General features: G+C 32.1%; 1 protein-coding gene across 4 annotated transcripts in view; it reads right to left on the bottom strand.

The window, feature by feature from the left end:
* LOC111003428 (protein spinster) overlaps nucleotides 1-20,854 on the bottom strand; it is a 32,028-nt gene that overhangs the window by 8,184 nt on the left and 2,990 nt on the right. For all 4 annotated transcript variants that reach the window (XR_006750182.1, XM_045628046.1, XM_045628045.1 and 1 more), the window contains exons 2-3: nucleotides 3,282-3,478; nucleotides 2,262-2,413 (exon numbers count right to left, since the gene is read on the bottom strand). Coding sequence is in view for 3 of the 4 variants with exons in the window: in XM_045628046.1 (XP_045484002.1) it covers nucleotides 2,262-2,413; nucleotides 3,282-3,478 (349 nt within the window). In the remaining variant the exon portion in view is untranslated. The remainder of the gene's footprint in view (nucleotides 1-2,261; nucleotides 2,414-3,281; nucleotides 3,479-20,854) is intronic.

Raw genomic sequence — 20,854 nt, forward strand, 5'->3', positions numbered from 1 at the left:
TGTCTATCAAATGAAGGTATGTGTAATCCAAACGGAAGTTTATTGTGTAACTAGGTTGTAAATAAGTTGACGATAGCATAATCATTGTTTCTTTGTTCTTAAAATCAAGGTGCAAGAAATTAAAATCATCATACAGAGTTCTGTAAATATTATCTGTCTATAAATATTATCAGACTGGGTTCAAAAACACGATAGAACAAATCAAAACATCAACACAAATTACGCGTATAAATCTAAAATTAGCTGTAATTATCGACCGATCATACGCGAATTAAAACATGACGCAAGCCGAACGAAGGTAATGTTCTATTACAACGAATATATAAAGACAAAAACTACGTTTTCTAATATTTCGCGATTAAACGCGGTGGGCCAATAGAAATTTGACGGTAGTTAACTCCAATATGGCATTTTGATACAACAGAAAAATTCTACTTTGTTTAGGGAATCTTTATTTCTAATTTTAAGAGTCAAATGTTTTCTAGAAAGAAATGCGGGTAATTTAATAACAGCTCAATGAATGCTGGGAAATTATTCAACAGAATATGCTTAGTCAAGCATGCATTGCCGCGCGTTGTTCATAATAATAGTTTTTAATACCTCAGTAATACGCATTGGAAGCCCTACATTTGAAGAAAGTGGAGTATTCAGCTGAACTATAATTATTATTCTCCAGATAAACTTATCCATTATCACCGCCCCCTATGACCCGTTAAGTTCAATCACCCAATGTCAACAACAAATCCGTCTCGCGCGATTATGACGTAATGACGCGATGTGATTCATTTATTTTTAGATATACATAATTTGTTTTTATATCTTAATTGCCAAATAATATAAATCACGACTGCTCTCATGGATATACAACTTATTGTATTTTACGGCACTTATGGACCGAATTAAAAAGTACTTTAAAAAGGAAGGCGGAAAACGAACCAAAATGCTTATAGTATACGCTAGGTTTCCTATGTTTGTCAAACCGGCCTTTTTAACATTACATTGTGTACATATTTATTTACCTAGTAACTGGGTTATAAATACTTAAATCATTATCAGATTCTTGGCTCTCTTAAACACCCAGAAATAAATTCAAAATGGCCGAATCACGACTGTTAAATGCAAGGTCTATCTTACACTACTGCAGTCTGCACTTAAAATCTAATATTATAAAAAAACAATATTAAAATATTGATAAGTTAGCCCTACTTAACTAAATTTTAAAGAAAACTGCATAAACAAATCAAAAACATCATCAAAAACAAAATTACAAGTAAGACTGAAATATTACCAAACTGAACCTAAAATAATACAAAAAATTAGTAAAATAAACTAAAAGCTTATTGAGTATGACACGATTGAGCTGAATAGGAGGAATATATGGTTAAGAAAAGATTATATAGAAGAATTTTAAAAGAAGTTTTATAATCCTCGAATCGTCGCCAACCGCCTGTTGAATTTAGACATATGGTCTAAATGGTGGAAATATAAAGCGTATACAGGCAATCATGCCATGCCATGCCATGAGTCCACATAATCAAGAATAGGAAGCAGAAGAGATTGATTTATTTATTTATTCCACAAAATTGTTATATCTTCATTACTACCAATTCGTTAGATCGACACATTAATGCCCATACCGATTATCCTACATAAAAAAACATATATTTTAAAAAAAATATAGCAAGCAACTCTTGTAAACTCAACCTGTCTACAAACAAATAGGTCTACCTCAATAGAAATTTTGTTTATTATTTGTATTGCTCGCATGAGTGGCGCTTCGCTAACCAAGCTCACTGTGGTATCTTTTTTCTTAGATAATAAAAAGAGGTAGGTCACTAAATGTAGTTTGATGGAATTAAAAATACAGGTCGAGAATTTGAATAGACTTGGCGATGGAGAGAAATGGAATGGTCTGCCTCTACTTTTTAGGTTCTATAAAATATAACAACTAATAAGTGTTTATATTTTATATTGGTTGTTTTTTTTTCTTGGTCACATTTCTAATATACGAAAATTTGTTAAAAAATAAATAGGTCTTTTTATTAACTCATATTTTTTTAACTGTTTGTTTTTTCTCAGTCCGGCTGGGTCCGGGGTCCGTCTCTTTGCAGCAAAGGGACGGACCCCGGAGCCAGTTTTCTATCGCGTTTATTTGTATAATAAGCACCCCTTAACTACTACGTATTCAACGTCTAAATCCGATGTATTTTCCACTTTAAGAAATATTGTTAGTCGGAAAGAATAAAGCTATATAATCTTACCTTCCAACCGGAATCGCGAAGTAGAAAAAGGCAAGCATCTTTGACCGGACATTGCCCACAAAGAGATCGCTGATGATTGTCGGAGCTATCGTGGAGTATGACGCCTCACCAATGCCCACTAGACCACGAAATACCGCGAATGTTGCAAAATCCTGCAAAAAATATTAATAAGAAACGAAGAAATAATAAGAAAGATTACACTTAAATCTAAATATTCAGCTTTGACCTTGCAATCCTGGCGGAGCATAAAGTTCAGTATTGATTCTGTAGAAATAATACAGTATATAAGAATGTTTGCCAACTATGTGCTCACTGACGTCGTATCACTAATAGGAAACAACAATATTCATTTTGCTTCTTTAAATGTAATTTTAGTGTCTTTCTTCAAGATCAATATCTTATTTACTTAGTAAAATTTATTACTATAACCCTTGGGCTAAGTCTAGATTAAACAATTATTCTATCGGCTTACAAAAACCCGTCAACTTGCAGGTCCCAGGGAAACCCGACAAACATTTATCCTTTAATAATACAATCATTATAAATAATTACAGCATCGTATGATTGAGGTAAAATGAATTTTAATTAATAAAACAATTTATAGCAATTTTCCTATATACGTACAGCAAAATGGAAAAACTGATATAAATGAAATGATCATAACTTATTGAGTCCCTGACTAAACATATTACTATTCGTCACGAGGACCATAGAGCTATCTATGCCTATTTATTTGAACCAAAATATTAAAAAGACTAACACAAATTTTAAATTGTATTTACAATTCTTGAATTTAAACGTTACTTGTATTTGTCATATTTTTAAATTCCTTGATTTGTATTTTCCTATGGAGCCGTTCAAGTATGTATTACGTAAATTATTTACTTTTTTACATATATATACCTACACATTATCTATCGGCCCCTATTCGACATTGAAAAAAATAAATTTAAAAAAAATGAAAGCTTCTGCAAAAAAAAACCATTATCATCCTAATGATCGCAAAAATAAAATACTAACCGGTATAAAAGACCCGATAAGCGTCGTGGCACTCCACAGACCCACTCCGAACGCCATGATCGCCCTTCGCGAATACCTGTCACCCAGGTAGCCGAAAATAGGCGCGAATATCATATATGCCACCACGAACACCGTCTGAAGCAGGCCCGCCTTATCATCGCCGATGGCAAACTCCTTTTTGACATCATCCAGCACGCCTGCAACGAAAAACCATTGAAAAGATTACTGAAACGGTCGGATGTTGATTAACTTGGTGTAATTAATTTAAAATTAATTTTAAATGAATTACATTAAATACATATTAATTACATACATATTAAAATTAAATTTGCCCTCTGAAATGCAATTTAAAATAAGACGTTTCGATATTTCGCATGTCTTATAAAAATGCATAAGTTAAGGTTATTAAAAAAACCTTCAACGTCTCCATACAACATCCCCGTCAATCAATCAAAATCACGGATGGGACGAATTATAATTCCCTAAAAGGAGGTAGCCTCAAAGCTAACCTTGAGTGGTTGACTGGCCAACGCTCACCAAATAAAAAAATGAAAATACTAACCGGAACTCCTAACCTGTTTAATTAGCACTCTGCGGGTTTCATAATATCTGAAGTGCATTATGTTTTATACGTTACTGATATTTTACATGGATTAGGTTACAAAAAATTATATTAGATTTTTGCGACTACCCTCAATATTGTGTAAATAGACAAAGTATAGTAAGATAAAAAGCCCAAACGCTTCTAGAGCCTGTAAGTATTCCGCCATTGAATTCTGGTAAATGATTTGCAATACAAAACATTGAAAACCAGGGTTCGAAGTATCTATATTTATTTATTTATTTATTTATTTGGTGCACAAAACACATTATAATCTTTACAAAAATAAACTTAAAACTAATAGTTATGAACAGGATTCTAATGTAAAACCATGTGCACACTGCAAAATTAATGTTACATCAATAAAAGGCTCATAACTAACAAAGGTAACATAGTAAAAAAAAAAACAATAATAATAATAATAATAAGTTCCTCGACACCAATTTAACGTAACGTTAACCAGGACCACAAGGGTCAGCACTTAACCTACGATGGAGGATGTCTTTAACGACTCTAATGAATTTATTGATGTTGCGACAGAATATGTCCACAAGTAAGTGGTTGCTCTTTGCCATCTCGTTATATTGACGAGCCATCCTGGTCAAAGGGTTGTAAAAAGAGATGTTATTCTTATAAGTTTGAAGGGAAAATAAATTGACTTCGTTAGCTCTACGGGCACTAAATCTAATGTTAAGGCTAATGTGAGCTAGTAGTTCGGGAGAGTCTATAATGGAGTGGGTGATTTTGTAAAGGTAAACTAAGTCGAAGACTATGCGTCTGGATTCTAATGGTTGAACTATAAATTTCAGGAGTCTATCGCAATAATTTAAGTTAGACCGGCCAGGTTTTATACGATAACATAAAATTCTGAGAAATTTCCTCTGAATTCGTTCAATATCGTCAATGTGCACCTTATAATTCGGCGACCATATAGGACTACCGTATTCTAATATACTTCTTACGAGGCTGAAGTATAAGTACAAGGTGCTACGAGGATTTTTAAAACCTTTTGTGGATCTAAGAATAAAACCCAGTAGATGGTTTGCTTTAGACGTGATGTGACTATAGTGGGCACGGAATGAAAGCTTGTCATCGAACAGGATACCTAGGTCTTTTGCAACATCTGATCTGTTAACTAATTGACCATCTATGACGTAGTTCCATACGATTTTGTTTCGTTTATTAGTAAACGATATGACAAAACACTTGTCTATATTTAAATACATGTAGTTCGTCTTGCACCATTGTGATACGGTATTGATATCACGCTGTAATGTTAAGCAGTCATCTAAATTAGTAATAGAAGTAAATATTTTTAAGTCATCTGCATATAAGAGACAATTGCAGGACAGTTGTTGAATAAGGTCATTAATAAAAACTACGAAGAATAATGGCCCTAAGTGGGAACCCTGAGGTACTCCCGATGTAACTGCGATAGGTGCAGAGATGAAGCCCTTTAACGCAACCAACTGAGTTCTAGAGTCTAGGTATGAGCAGATCCATCTATATAAACTGCCGTGGATACCATGTGACGCTAACTTATGACAGAGCAGATGGTGATTTACTTTGTCAAAAGCCTTAGAGAAGTCAGTGTAAACAGAGTCAACTTGGCCACCTGTGGCAAACACTTGACAGAGATAGTTTTTGTATTCCAGAAGGTTAGTGACCGTAGACCTGTTTCTAACAAAACCATGTTGCTTGTCTGAAAGAACAGGCTTAAAATGACTGAACAGATGAGTATACATCACTGACTCAAATAATTTAGCAGCGCAAGATAAAATACTTATCGGTCTATAGTTTTTACAATTGGACTTATCACCACTTTTATAAATAGGTATTATGTGGGCAGTTTTCCAGCGCCTAGGAAACACACCACTAGTTAACGATTTATTAAAGAGAACACATAATGGAATGGACAACTCCTTTCCGCAACTTTTTATGAAAATAGGAGGCAGAAGGTCAGGACCTGCCCCTTTGTTAATATCCAAACTATCTATTTTACGTTTGATATCTGTTACCGTAATAGAAAAGCCAGATAATATATTAAAATACGTGTTATTTACAGCACCAGATTGGTCAGTGTATATAGTTTTATTAGTTTTATCGTCAAAAACTGAACCAAAGTATCGCGAAAAAAGGTCACATATCCCCTGACCGTCTGTCTCAGAAGTATTTTCAAGTGTCATGGTGTGAGGCACTGAAATATGGCCTTTACGATTATTCACAAATCTCCAAAATGATTTTATGTCCTTGACCAACGAGTCCTCGATGGATGCGATATACTTGTCGTAACAAATCTTGGTAAGAAATTTGCATCTCTCCCTCAGCAAAGAGAAAACGTCGTAATCGCGGGGATTCCCAAACCTCTTAAACCGTTTATGATATAAGTTTTTTTCTTTATTACATTTAATTAAGGATTTGCTGTACCAGACTGGATAAGATGAGAATTTGCTACAACAACTTGGTGTATTTCTTGATATTATTTCAAATAAAAGCTCATAAAAAGCTTCGGTGCACTCATCAATACAAGGGGACGATAAGATTTCGGACCAGTTCACAGACTGGAGTTCAGATTTAATGTTTTCAAAATTACATTTAGCAAAATTAAGCCGTTTAATGTTAGCGCGTTGAAGCCCTTTAGAAATCTGAATCGGAGAAAGAGTAATCAAAATTGCGGGATGATTTTTATCTAACAAACTTAATGCAAGTGTTTCATTGACACTTATACAATCTATATTAGAAAGCACCAAATCCAACAAGCGAGCGTTTGCATTTGTGATAAAGTTATGCTGTTTTAGATTACACAGTGACATTAATTCATTTAGTAGAAGGAGCTTCTTACTCGGGTTAGGGGAAATTGACAGAGAGGGATTAATCGAATCAGAGTAATCAGGTGTGTTAAAATCACCAATTAATAAGAAATTATCCAAAGGGAAACGATTAAGAAGTAAATTTTGGCAATGGCTATAAAAGAGTTCAAGCTTGTTAATTCTAATATCAGGAGGCAAATAGCAAACACATAAATTTATGCGAGAAGTGTCACGTGCTTCAGGAATAAGAGTAACCCAGACATCCTCCATATCACTATCCCACGATGCTTGACGGATGACCTGGTATTTTTTATGGACGGCGAGTAAAACTCCACCTCCCTCGGTTTTAGCACTGGAGGAATCCGCACGATCTCGTCTGAAGAGATTGTAACGGGCGTCAACAACTTCGCCATCGAAAACACTCATATTTAAGTTCGTTTCCGTCAAGCATATAATATCGAAGTTAGAATTTAACAGATTTAAAGAAAATTGAGTTAACTTGCTACGAATTCTGTTTACATTTTGATAAAATATATTAATCATTGTGGAAATAACGTGTGATTCAGTATATAAAAACAAAAATTGATCAAGTAACTTACTAAGCAATGATAAACAAACAAATTAGTAGTAGTAATAACAATTAAGACAATTTAGTGAAGGAATCATGACTTTTAATTAGAATGGCCGGGCTTGATTCATCCTTACGAACATAAATTTGGCCATATCGCACCCAAACAAACCTGTAGTTCTTGTCAGTAGAAAATTTACGTGCCGCATGGTGTAACTCTTTAGCTTCAGGAGACAAATGTTCAGACAAGTATATCCTGCTCGACGACGAGCCGCCAATACCAATATCGGTAGTAGATAGTTTGGTGTCAGGGTGGGACTTATTGAAGCGAGTCAACGCAGACAAGAGTGTATCACGCTGACGCTGCGTTGAGAGGGTAACTATTATGTTTCGCGGCCTTTTGGAGTTTGAGTCCATCTTAGCTACACGACGACATGCTTTAACATCACTCTCAGATACCACAACATTTAAACACTCACAGAGTTTTTTGAATAACTCCATCAGATTCTCAGTCTTGCTTTCGGGTACCTCGTGAATCTCGAGGTTTAAGTCACGTGAAATCTTTTCAACTGTAAATAAACGACTCTGGAGTTTTGATAACGTGTTTTGAGATTTCGTAAGTTCAGTCTCGAGTACCCTGATTCGATTGTCTTTGTCTGCAATATTTGACTTCAGATCATTTTGTTCTAAGATGATAAAATCCGTTGTCGTCGTGAAGTCAGCCTTTACCAACTCAACAGCTCGGCTAACCTCGTCGGTCACCATATCCTTCAAGTCCTTTCTAAGCGCGGACCGTAGATTTAGCATAAACGATGAGTCAGGGGACAGTTTCAAGTCTATAAGTTTGCTAATACTGTCCAACGTAACCGGCTGCTTAGAAAAGTCAGCGCCTGCAGAAGTTTTCGTAGCAAAATCACACTCCGGCTCTTTACACGTCGTTATATATGAGGAGGCGCTTGGTGATTGGTTATTGCGACCCCGCCGGACAGGAGTATTATCGTCATTGTTTTTACGCCGAGTTACATTCTGACACAGAGGACAATTAAGTGATGCCAATTGCTCAGCACTGAGCTGCTTAGTCGACCCGGCAGCAACATCAAGGCATTCATAACAAAACTTGCGTTTGCAATTATTACACTTTAAAAAATGATCGACATTTAATACGTTATTACAGCCATGGCACTTCATAGCTTGATTAGATTCACTATTATTCACTTCACTGATTTTACGTATTCTGTATTACTTCAAATTTGACTTATAAAAGCTAACACTATTGTTAAAAATTAAATAATAACACTTATAACACGGCTAATAATACTTTTAACACGGCTATGGACTCTATATGATAAAAACAGCTGTGGCATTGTCGTGAAAACTACATAGAATTTACAATTAATACTCATCTACCCAACCAAAACCGTAAGTTAATTTTATTCAAAATGGTCGTTTAAACACTGCATCATTAATCATTTGGATTGCGAGAATGAACAAAGATTACATTGCATATATTTATACAATGACACAGCGGTTTGCTTAAATAAGGGGTACCAGAAGACCCATATTCAATTAAAATTACCATATTTCATTATTAATTAAAGCCTATGAAGCTTATAATACACTCTAAAAGGCAACCCGTAAAATGTATATCTAATCATATTAATGTTGAATTTAAGAAAGATATTTGGAAATATTTTTTTTCTTAATAATTACTATATACAAAAACGTAATAAGCGTCTCAGGTGTAAACGATTCAGATTAAATAAAATACAAGTATTTAAAGTATCAAATTAAATTAGTAATTTTAAAAAAAGTTAAGTAACTAGGACATTCAAAGAATATCGTACATTTCTAATTTTGTAAGGCAACATGGGATGAAGGCGTATTGCGTGAACATGATGTTACCATGGTAACCATTTCTTACATTTATCATACATCGTGTTTAACCTTAAAAAGTCAAAGTAAATATACGGTCTTCGATTGATAGTACAATCTAAAAAATAAAAATTAATCCATATAAAACGAACCCGATAAAACCAATGGTCTGTTATCAATAACTATACGATAACCGCAATAACGAAACAAAGGTATATGTATCATAAATTACTTCAAACAGTCATAGAACACACGGGTCATAATATATATTTAGATATTTTTATTTGAGATTTATTTGATTCTAAAGCTTGGCTTTAAAAACATACATGTATGATTATAGCTGCGAAAGTATAGGTATTGGCCAATTGACGAACACCAATTTTTACTCAAAGGCAGTTAAAAAACATTTTGTCTTATTTCTTAACACACGAATGATAAGGACAAAACATTTCACATTTGAGAGTATTGCGTACTATTTAACTCGGCAGTTTAAATAGCTCATTACATATCTTGTGTTAAGAGTATACAAATGTTATTAAGTAGAATATTAAATAGAATAAATCAGGGCATACACACATTACATAATGCGATTTATTTGCCTTAACTGATGGGTGTGTCCATAAGATTTGCAAAATAAACAAGTATATCCGATAAGGCGTGGGTAATCGAATAGTTCATACTCGAATGGCCGCAAAAATGTCTGAAATTAAGTTTCAACGAAATTTGGGCCTTCGTTATTATTTCTTATTGTAAACCTGATTCTGTAGCATAAACGTGTATAATACTCTGTAAGCGCTAATTATTAATATAAAAAAACGCAGGAACATAAAGACATTTAAATGTCGGTTTAAACAATCATATTGTTAAATCTTAAAGAAAAGCCTCCTGCGTCTTACAAGGAGAAACAATTATTGTTGCGAATGTCACTTTCGTCTTATACATACAGTTTATACCGAAATATCCAGATTTTTTTAATCGTTAGAAATATATAACAATTTTATTAAATGCGTATTTAAGCACGTTAAAATTCTACATAATTTCTTCAAAGAAACAGAAAAGGGCCTCATTCATCAGTGTTAAATCCTTATGTTATTTCCCATTGAATCGTTGTGACATTAATCATTCTTTTGATTGCACCCCGAACACATTGTTGTAGCCCCATAAAAGTATTTTTTTCATTTGATAAACTAACAAAAGGCTCAATCGATAATACACGAACGAACGTGATCAGAAACGACTTTCACTTATTACATGAAGAGATATTAGGCCCTACAAAAATATTTTCTATATATCATATATTTTAATTACACACGAAACATATGGCGAAAGTAATAAGTGGCTCCTCACATTCAGAAAACTGAGTGGCTACTGCTGTAGAGCAAGGCCTGAGAAAGATGCTACTTTCTCTACTGAATGGTACACACTTTCCGTTTCGATTACTTTAAAATATGAACACAGGTACTTAAATTAATAATGTAAAATACCCATTTAACGATGTAAACAGTATTAACACGCCAACCTGAATACTAACAAAATACTTATTACATTTTAATAGCTCAGTTAAATTTTGTACAAATGTTTTATGTCATTATTTATTAGCATTAATTGAGACTTATAAACGAGCATCAGTTCATTATTACCATTTAAAATTACATGTTTGTTTCTCGAGCCAAGTAGGACATTGCATAAACTAAAGCTTTACCAAGCATTTTGCATAACGATGATCTTGAACTTGTCCAGTCAATGTAGGTCGGAAATGGAGATATAATTTAACATTTATTAGGAAAATCGTTGAATTGCTAATCCAACGCGACCAATGACCTTCGTTTATTACTGTTGGGTGACGTTAAACCGCGTGGTTCGACGTGAGGTTTACGTCACTTGAGAATTTTATTAACGTAGCGTGTGGGCACCAGCGTTGCAAGCCTACAGTCAAAAAAGTCAACCGATGTTCGCATACATATTTAATGCAATTTCAACCTTATTCACCAGGAAATAAGTCTCATAATAAGTAAACATTCAGAATGTTGTATCCGTTTCAATTCTTCAACTAAATTAGAAACTATAGGATACAGAGCTAAGGTTTAAGTTTCTCTGATTATATACCAAACGCGATACCGACGCTACGACCGATAGCTGATAAATCGTACTAGGCATTCAATGTCGGCACATTGCGCACGCGGCACGCGCAGTATCACGCCATTTGACTCGACCAATCACAACGTTGCTTTACCTCGCGAAAGATTACAGCAGTGGGTGTACTGAAAACTCGCGGTCAAAATGACGAAATATTAGGTTATTATTAACCGTTATATAATTAAAACTAGGCAAAGTCAGATGGAAACGCAAAATTCAATTACTTGAGAAAGTGCCAGCTAATGTGTAATGAGTACATTTGTCCAAATGCTTTTATTTTTATCTGTGTCTGACATTCCACAATCACGACTTTCATACTTACTTTTTCTGTTGCCAGATAAAATCACCTGGAAATCCATCGCTAAAATACCATTTGACAAAAATGGCTCTGAACAAAGAGGATAAGCTTAAAAATATCTGTTTTGTAAAGAAAAATTAGATATACTTTCAATTATAATACTATTACAAAGAACTACTACTACATCCATAAACAAATTTACAACAAACTTAGCGTTTTCCCGCCATGTTTTATTAAAAAAACCGCTTGAAATATTCGTATACATTTCTATTCCATTTATAACCAGACACGTAGCTACACGTAGAAATGCAATCGGCATTTCATTTCCGGATCGGTTCCGTTCTACTACTTTTTGCTTAAATGACGTCTGAGGCTTTAATATTAGTTTATTGTCTTCAGTTAAGATAATTAAATTAAGTATTGTGTTTATAACTTATTACTTTAAATCAACTGGTCAAAGGCCGAGATATTTTTTCGACCGTATTGTTAAGGATAAATCTCAAATGTGTACTAATAACAAAAATTTCACCAAAGTTAACTCCAAATATCTCCAAATACTCAACCGATTTCGTTTTTAACTGTTAAATATTTAATTTAGACTGTTCGCTTAGTACAATATGTATATTTAAATTAAATCAAAAAGTTTCATTTCCATGTCTTTTTAGTGAAGAAATTTGAATTCAAACATACGAGCAGAAATAAAAAATATCACACATCGTTATACGATCAAATTCCTGTTAAAAGTAGGTTAAAAATATAAGTAAAAGGATACATAATTGTAAAACTAAAGTATGCAGCAACACTTCAGGTGAAGGTTAATTGCATTTTCTATTGTTTATGCCCTTTTAAACAAAAATTAGAACAGCTCAAGTACATTTGTACTCAATGCACCAACGTATTAACCCGTTTAGATATTTTAAAATGACAGACGCTTTCCAATATAGACGAACTACATCTGTTTCTAATTAGACTGATTATTTAAAACAAATCTATGTTCCGCAACATACTTATGCATTTTTGTTCATTCGTATTAGGTAATTTCTATTTTTCATAATCTGCCCATTAGCGGATAGCAATATCTTATAAGAAAAAACTAGGAACAAATAAAAAAAATGTCGCAATATTATTTTCCATGGCAATACTGCAGGAGTTAATAATATATTATATAATTTGAAAAAAAAAACATTTGTGCAATTCACACATGGTAGAAGTGAAACCTTCAAAAACAAATATAAATTAATCATTTTCCACTATCTAAATGTGTGTGTTCTTTAAAAACAGTATATTTTAATTATACATTTTAATTTATAAGTTTAATATAAATCTTTAATTTGACAAAAACTAAAACAACGAAAGTTTGAAATTCGATAAAAAAAAAAGCGGCAGTAAATAGAGGCTGTATAATGCCTCCTATCTCATTTTCTCCCACGTTAAATCATATGATGAATTGATGTTTCTGTCTCTCTTTACCGCTGCATCCGGTTTGAAATCACGACGATTCGAAAGAAGTTTATCTATCTCATTTTCTCCCACGTTAAATCATATGAATTAATGTTTCTGTCTCTTTTTACTGTCGCTTTTTCGTTGCATCCGGTTTGAAATCACAACGATTCTAAAGAAGTTTCACTTCAAAAATCTAATAGTTTTTGAGTCCATCACAAAACGGGGAAATAACTCACTTCAAAACGTGAAGGTATCAAAGATAAAAAGATATGTTAGAATGGAAATTTAATTAAACCTCAAACATCGAAAAACAAAATTCAAACTTTGATTTTTTTTGGATCTATTATAGTGATATATGTGTTTGTTTTCTAGTAACTAATTAATAAGTGTAATAGCATTAATTAATCATAATAATTTCTGAATGAATATATTTAATTATCAAACTACGTCATAAGAAAGGTGCGTGTTGATAAATTAATATTTAAGCGCAAAGTATATAAACTAGCCAATATTCTTATGACTTTGGAGCAGTATTCGTTCCAACCCCGGCGTTGCAAAATAGGCTGCAGGGCCACATATTTTCGTAGGCAAGAATCAAAATCTATAACTTAGATGATTTAATAATTTACATACGTAATGTATGCATACACATTTATTAAATTTTTCGTGATTATGACAAAGTGTCAGAAATGCTAACATGCCTTCTTTTGACGAGTTTATTTAAATTCCCACATGATGACCATGCATAAATAAATAAAACAATGGTACAGAAATGTGACTGCAAAATTAAGAGTAACAGGGATCCTCAGACCTCAAGTCATTCACAATCTTCACTGCAGGACACACGTGACTAGTAATATTTATTTAATAATCATTATCGTACAATATTACCATACAACGATACCATTTGAATGAGACTATATCCAATTACCGTGGTAAACCGCTACAATGCCAGCGGTTGCGTAAACCAATTCCTAGTAATACATTGCTTATGAAATTCTTATAACATACGTATTTAATTTCACTTATTAGACAATTAACTAATCGATTGTTTTAACCAAAATACCAGCAATTGAAAAACCTTTACGAAACACATTATTACAGCAAGTCTAATTCGTTATAAAACTTTCAAACCTGTCAAAAATTTAATTTAGGTACTTAGTTAGGTAACACGAAACTCATCTTTCTGGGACAAATTGTGCTTACAAGAGGTGCTTCTCAATAGTTTAATATGAAAATGTTTTGATTAAATTATTGTCAAGTACATGTCAAATGGGAGAGACTAGCTTTTGTCCCAGACATATTAGGAGGCGTCATTCTCATTTCTTCTTTTCTCATTCTCGCTATCGTCTTTTGTTTTAGATTGTTACGCAATACTCACATACATCATATACTCTTACATTCCAGCACACATTCAATAAAACTTTAACTTTTCCTTTGGAACCGTACAATAAGCCACGATTGACCTATAACCTTATCATTTTTATTTCATTAGAAAAAGATTATACTCATATAAATGTTATCAGTGCGGTGTGCACTGTCCTCGGTGTTGCAACACGGCGGTTTATCATTTCACGATAAACTGCGGCCAATTTCTTAATCTAACAACATAATCTTCACTTACAAGGAGTTACTTACTTATATATGGAGCAATATTTAGCTTACATTGTGTTACGAAACTTTTCCGATCCAAGCTTAAATGATTATGTTAATTTGTAATATATATGTTAGACCAATACAATAAAAAAGTCATGCTAGAAGCTCTGAAATCAAGACTATCAACATTTTAATATTTTAGAATGTTCTTTTTATATTAGATAATTAGACTAAAACTACCCTTGTTATTAGACATTATTTTGTTTTTTTATAGAACAGGGGACAATCGGGCAAGAGGCTGTTTAAGAGCAACATTATGACTTTACACTTGCTTTTGATTTTATAAGCGTAATACAACGCAGATCACTCCTTATAAATCACGGAAACACAAATGATTTCTTGCAGATAGGCAATTTTATTTAGTATCACAAACCCTGAATTTTATCTTTTCAACCTTCAAACACCTAAAAAACTTTCCATTTGTAAAGACTGCGGCGTGCGATTAGTATTTTTCTACTTATTAATATTGTTCTACTAGACTTAATATTTTTCTTAAAATTAAATTATTAGTAGAGTATTTTAAGGATTCTTTGGTAATCTAATGTAATTTATTAATGTGTACCATTAACATTTACAGTTAGAAAAAAATGATGAAAATAATTACTACAATACCTACCTCCTTATATTTCGTAATATCGCCTTATAGCTCTTTTTACATAGATTGACTAGTTACAATTTTGTATATATAAAATATAGCTTTCAGGTTCGCATATCTCAATGAAATCAATTGAATGCAAGTGTGGTTCGAGTGGTACTATTTTAAAGCACTGAAGTGCACAGTACATTTACTAGCAGATGGCTAATAAATTAATTAGGAACAGCTCTTTCATTACTGTATCATTTGTTGTGGGAAAACGACATAAAATTAGAATAAACTGCAAAATTTTAGGTTTAACACATTTTCCTTTAAAAACTTCATTCGCCAAAATTTCAACATAGAAATAACATAAGGAATAAATAGTTTCAATTAAATCAACTAATTAGAGACAAAACATTAGGAATTTATATTTAAAAAAAAATGTTAAGTTTAAATGATGGGAAAGACTAACTAAACCATTTGATGTAAAACTGGTGTCGTGGGTCTTTCTATATCTCGGACACGCGATCGTATAGCCAAAACATAGACATTAAGACTTAAAGAACTATGTATATACTCTGTATGTATTAGTTTAACCTATGTACCTTAGCAAGTCAGTATAATATGAGCCATAATTATCTTAACTATCTCGCCTGCATTGTAATTATTATAAAGTCGATCTCCGTTTGTGGACTTGAGTAGAAATAATAAATTATGAATTATACATACAAGTCTTGGCTACAAGTTTGTCTATTCTATAGATATCTCAGTCGATTGGATACTGAATACGCGCAGTTCCTCAGCGTTGAGGTTACCGTAATAGCTTCAGTGTATTATGAGTTGCAGCTGTACTCATAAGGTGCCTCGATTGCAGTCGATATTATTATCATTTTCAATTAACTCAGATGCAATGCCTGATTGATTCGTCCGTGAGTACTTCATTTTCATAAATTAATGGAGTGAATCGGAATTAAGGTCAATTTTCATAGTCTTGTTGATGACTAAATTATTTTAAATTAAATTAATATTTCTTTTATGTAATATTAAACTTCTCAGGGAAAAACTGGAACACGAAATTAAGAAACATAGTGCTGCCAAAAAAGCAAGTGAAAGCATTAAAATATCAAGTAACCAGTTCAGCAAATGTTCCGTTTTCTTAAAAGTATTCCCCGCTGACGGATAAAATTGATACTGCTAAAATGAAGATTGTTTTACTTATATATGTTGTTTTATAACATAGATACAAATGTAACCGGGATTGGCGGTACATGAAAAAAGAGGTGTTATAGTATTAATCTCAACCACCTCGAAATGACTAGGGTAATTGAAACTAAATGGAACTAAAACATTCAATTTCCCGTAAGTCTTAAAACAGACTTGAAAATAATAGGCGTTTAACAGAAATCGTAAAAACACCGGCAAAGTCGTAACTTTAGGCGGCCCTTTGCTTTTTATTGCATCTTATCTAGAACATAGTCAAGTGGCTCAAATGTTGGGAAACGTACGGGCACAACTTTCCATATTCTTCCAAACACCGTATCTTTTAGATATCCAAACGGTATAATTACGAATATTGAAGCTTGGTCCCACCAAGAATATTTTATTTTTATTATTTTACTACGTCTTAGGTAGTGATGGAAGCAATTACTAATATTAAAATAATATAAAAATAATATTATATTATAACATAAATATAAAAAGCAAAAAGACATTGCTAAAGGCCTAAGAAGTTGGGGTTTTTGTCAGTAGTTCATTTCAATTATTTAATTGTATATAGTTGGTTTGATATTATTCGTTTCATCACTATATAAACAAAAAATAAAAATAAAACCCTTTTCAGTATTACAAATATAATACCTTTGCTAGTGTGCGATAAGTCTAGTCTATAAGTCTTGAGCACAAATAAAGACAAAAATAGTTTTTTATCATATTTTATAATATAATATTTCACACAGTGTTTGAGTTACTCGATAATCCCAATACCAAGGAACAGGCCTATTTATATTCAATTAATGTATTTAAATATGTTCTTATCTTATTCGCAAAAACAAAAATAGAAAATTAATTTAGAGGGAGAGGTACGTATTTGTGGTAATTTTACTAAATAAACTAAAAACAACGTGTCTAGAACTAGTAAATAGCAACAATCTGGGTAAAGTATAAAGTCCGATAAAACAGGATGATTTTTTAAATTATTGTGTTCTATACACAACTTTGATGAGTATTAAGGTCTTATTCAACTAGTGCTAGTCTTTCAATAACATGATTAACAACTGTTAGAAAAGAGTGCCTTAAATATCATAACTACGCAGAGGAAGTCGCGTGCTTCAGTTCGTTAAACACACTTGTCAGTGTATAAATACAAACATACATAAAAATCAAATAAAACTTACGTAACAACGGATTTAGAGATGAGGAACCGAGATAACGTCTCAAACATGATAACTACCTTTTTATGTTTGACAGGACTTATAGCCGCGGCAATAACTTTTATTTACATTAAAAACAAGCTAAGCGTACAAAAAAAACAAAAAATACGTAAGTAACATTTACTGAGAAACTCCGAATTTGTATTTTTAATGATTCAACTTATAAACTACTAAACCGATTTGCGTCAAAGTTATTGTTGTTGACTTATTAATAGTAATTTAATATTTATATGAAAGATGCGTTTCAGTTTCCCAAATGTTATTGTATTTGTTTTTTTTAGAATAGATATTTTAGTAGCTACCTGGTTTTATTAAATTATAATGATTAGTGCAAAGCCTTAAAATAAGCATTATAAATGTACAGAACCCAACAGTGAAGTACATAGAACCCTTAAAATATTATAGCCTCCCAAACATTTAAGCCCTCGCTGAGGAATTATAGAGGCAACCTTTTCCATATTTCATTTATTAATCGATGTGTACACACCCGCACCCTATAATAATTTAAAAGGGGACAGCGGGGGTTCTTTTATTACTAAAAAACATTCCCCAGATCAAATAGGATACAAAAATATAAGTTGTAACTATTTATAAATTCGTCACGCTTCATCTTAGACTCCATAAAATTATACGGAAACAACCGTTTAATTAATAATTCTTTTTTCAAATAAGACGTCATAAAATGAATCATATAAAGTATTCAGACTAACTGACAAACTGTCAAGTATCTAGCATTTGACATTAATGTTGACAAAATGTTTGTAAGCACGCGCACACTTTTCATGCCACTTTCGAGCATTTCCAATTATATTTATTATCAAATATTTAATTTTTACGAATGTAATTGTGTACAAAGAAATTGACAGATTATAAAACGTGAAATGATGTTTATTACTGTTGTTAAAGTTACGAATAGTAACCATAGTAAAAAAAAATTAACTTTATTCTATAAGCCCATTCTTCACCACACGAAATTACCTTTTGTAAGTGGCAACTAGAATCATCTTTATATACATATGTATATGTTAAAAAAATGCCATTGTAGGTGGTCTAATTGGAATAAATGATTTGATTTTTTATGTTTGAGATATATTTAGAAATACATACATACTGACAATAAGTGTGAAAATAATATGGATATGCACATACAACTCTAATTGGTAGTACGCTGGCTTACAGGATATTTAAGAATTAAAAGGATTTTACCATCGTTAGCATGTGGTTTGTGCTCAGCTGCGTTCAAAGTGCGCCACTACGTACATACTTGAAAATATTTCAAGTATGTACCTGAGCGGGAAACATTTTATGGCGAGTTTCTATATTCGCCAATTATATTTTTGATAGCGAAATAGTTTTAACCAGTCGATAGATAAAACCAAATTATTTTATTTTTTACACATAATTGACTGTTAACATACTTTTCTAGCTTATCGGTACTTGGTCTGAGAACCGCCAGGTACTTAAATAGTTTGGCTTTTATTATATTACAATTATTACTTACCACTTCTAAAATTATTATATTAATTTTAAAAAATATAGTCTAAGTTTAATATTAATTTATTAAAGTAAAAATAAACTTTTTTTCGGTTAACGTGTAAAATTGTCATATTCATAAATTTACAAGTTTACCAAATTTGTTCACTAAATTTATAAAATAAATTCTTTCATTACGCAAAACATATATGTATTTTGTTCTTTCCGCACACTGCTATAAAACATTTTAAATTTTACAGATGTACGTTTTAGACTACGAGGCTAAAAGTCAAACACCTTAATAAAGTAATCTTAAAACGCAGATCACGTCTCGCATATGCAACAAATCTCAAAACACATTTACAAAACCTTGTTTAATCCCGGAATAATTCTTAGAATGCCTAAAACTCACACAGTTTAATGTAAGGATTATTCCTAAATTAAAGATTAGTCGTTAAAAAATTTACTTTAGAAACATCATTTAATGCTAACTAATCGCATAATCGTCTATACTATCTACATTAAATTTAATTCCTAATGTCTAATGAAAAAGACATACATTATATTTATTTAAAATCAACGAAACATAATCTACTGTTAAAGCGTAACTTAAATATTTCCGTTTTAATATTAAGACTTGTTTATAAAACAATCCTTTAAACAAGAGTTCATCCGGCTACAAACTAATAATAGTATATATCTAATTTTAATCAATTAAGAAAAAGTAGTTCCTCGAAAGATCAAAGCTCAAAGACATTTCTCAGTTGAACACATCTTGGGCCGATACTTAAAATTTGAAGTCCTTTTAAAGATCTTTTGCTCTAAAATCATCGTATATAACCATCTTTATAGATAGCCGTTAGAGTTTAAAGTGCGTTTTTTTCCTCAAACACTTAAAAACACCTACAAACTACGCGTTTAAAGATGACGTAAAGTTTCTTACACAACGTTAAGTCAACAATTATATTTAAACAAATGTATCTACTATCTCATCAAATATGTATGCGCAGTCTTACCAAGGCAAATGTGCTGTCGTAGTCATCTTGAAATCATACGTGATTCATGGCCCTGACCTACGTAACAAATGATAAAACTAGATTGTATTCAAAGCAACGAGCTATTACCATTGATAACCCACTATTGTGTTTAAAATATTTCTTTCGTTATTAGTCATTTGAAAACTGTGTGAAAGATTGGGACAATCGTATCTAGATCACAGTGGAATGTTAAGTTTATTGAATAGAAATAGAAGATTATTAGAATCACATTTGAGAAATAATGTTGAATTCTAAACGACTCCAAAGCTAGAAAAGTAATTCATGAAATAATAAAATGAATCAAGTCAATCAACTATTCCAAAACTAAATTTATGACCAGCTTCATGCTATTTTGTAGCTAGCTACAAAAAAGACAGGGTCGTTTCGAATTCTTACGAATTTCGCGTTGTTGATAAAACTATCGCGTTTACGTTAAACCATCAAAGAAAATTAAACTTTATCCAATTATTTTAAGGCCTTATTTCAATAAAAAGTGTATTATGTATTGCCACGGTTATAAGAAAAAGCGAATGTTTACAAGTTTCATAGTTCAATTTACCTCTTAAAACTAACTTTTTGATCAACTGGCTGTAAATTCAGCGTTGATTCCGAAAGTCAAACACAAAAACTATATTTAAAATTTTAAATGGAAATTAAATTGATAGATAAAACG

This window comes from Pieris rapae, chromosome 4 (assembly GCF_905147795.1).
Source record: "Pieris rapae chromosome 4, ilPieRapa1.1, whole genome shotgun sequence".
Classification (NCBI taxonomy): Eukaryota; Metazoa; Arthropoda; class Insecta; order Lepidoptera; family Pieridae; genus Pieris; species Pieris rapae.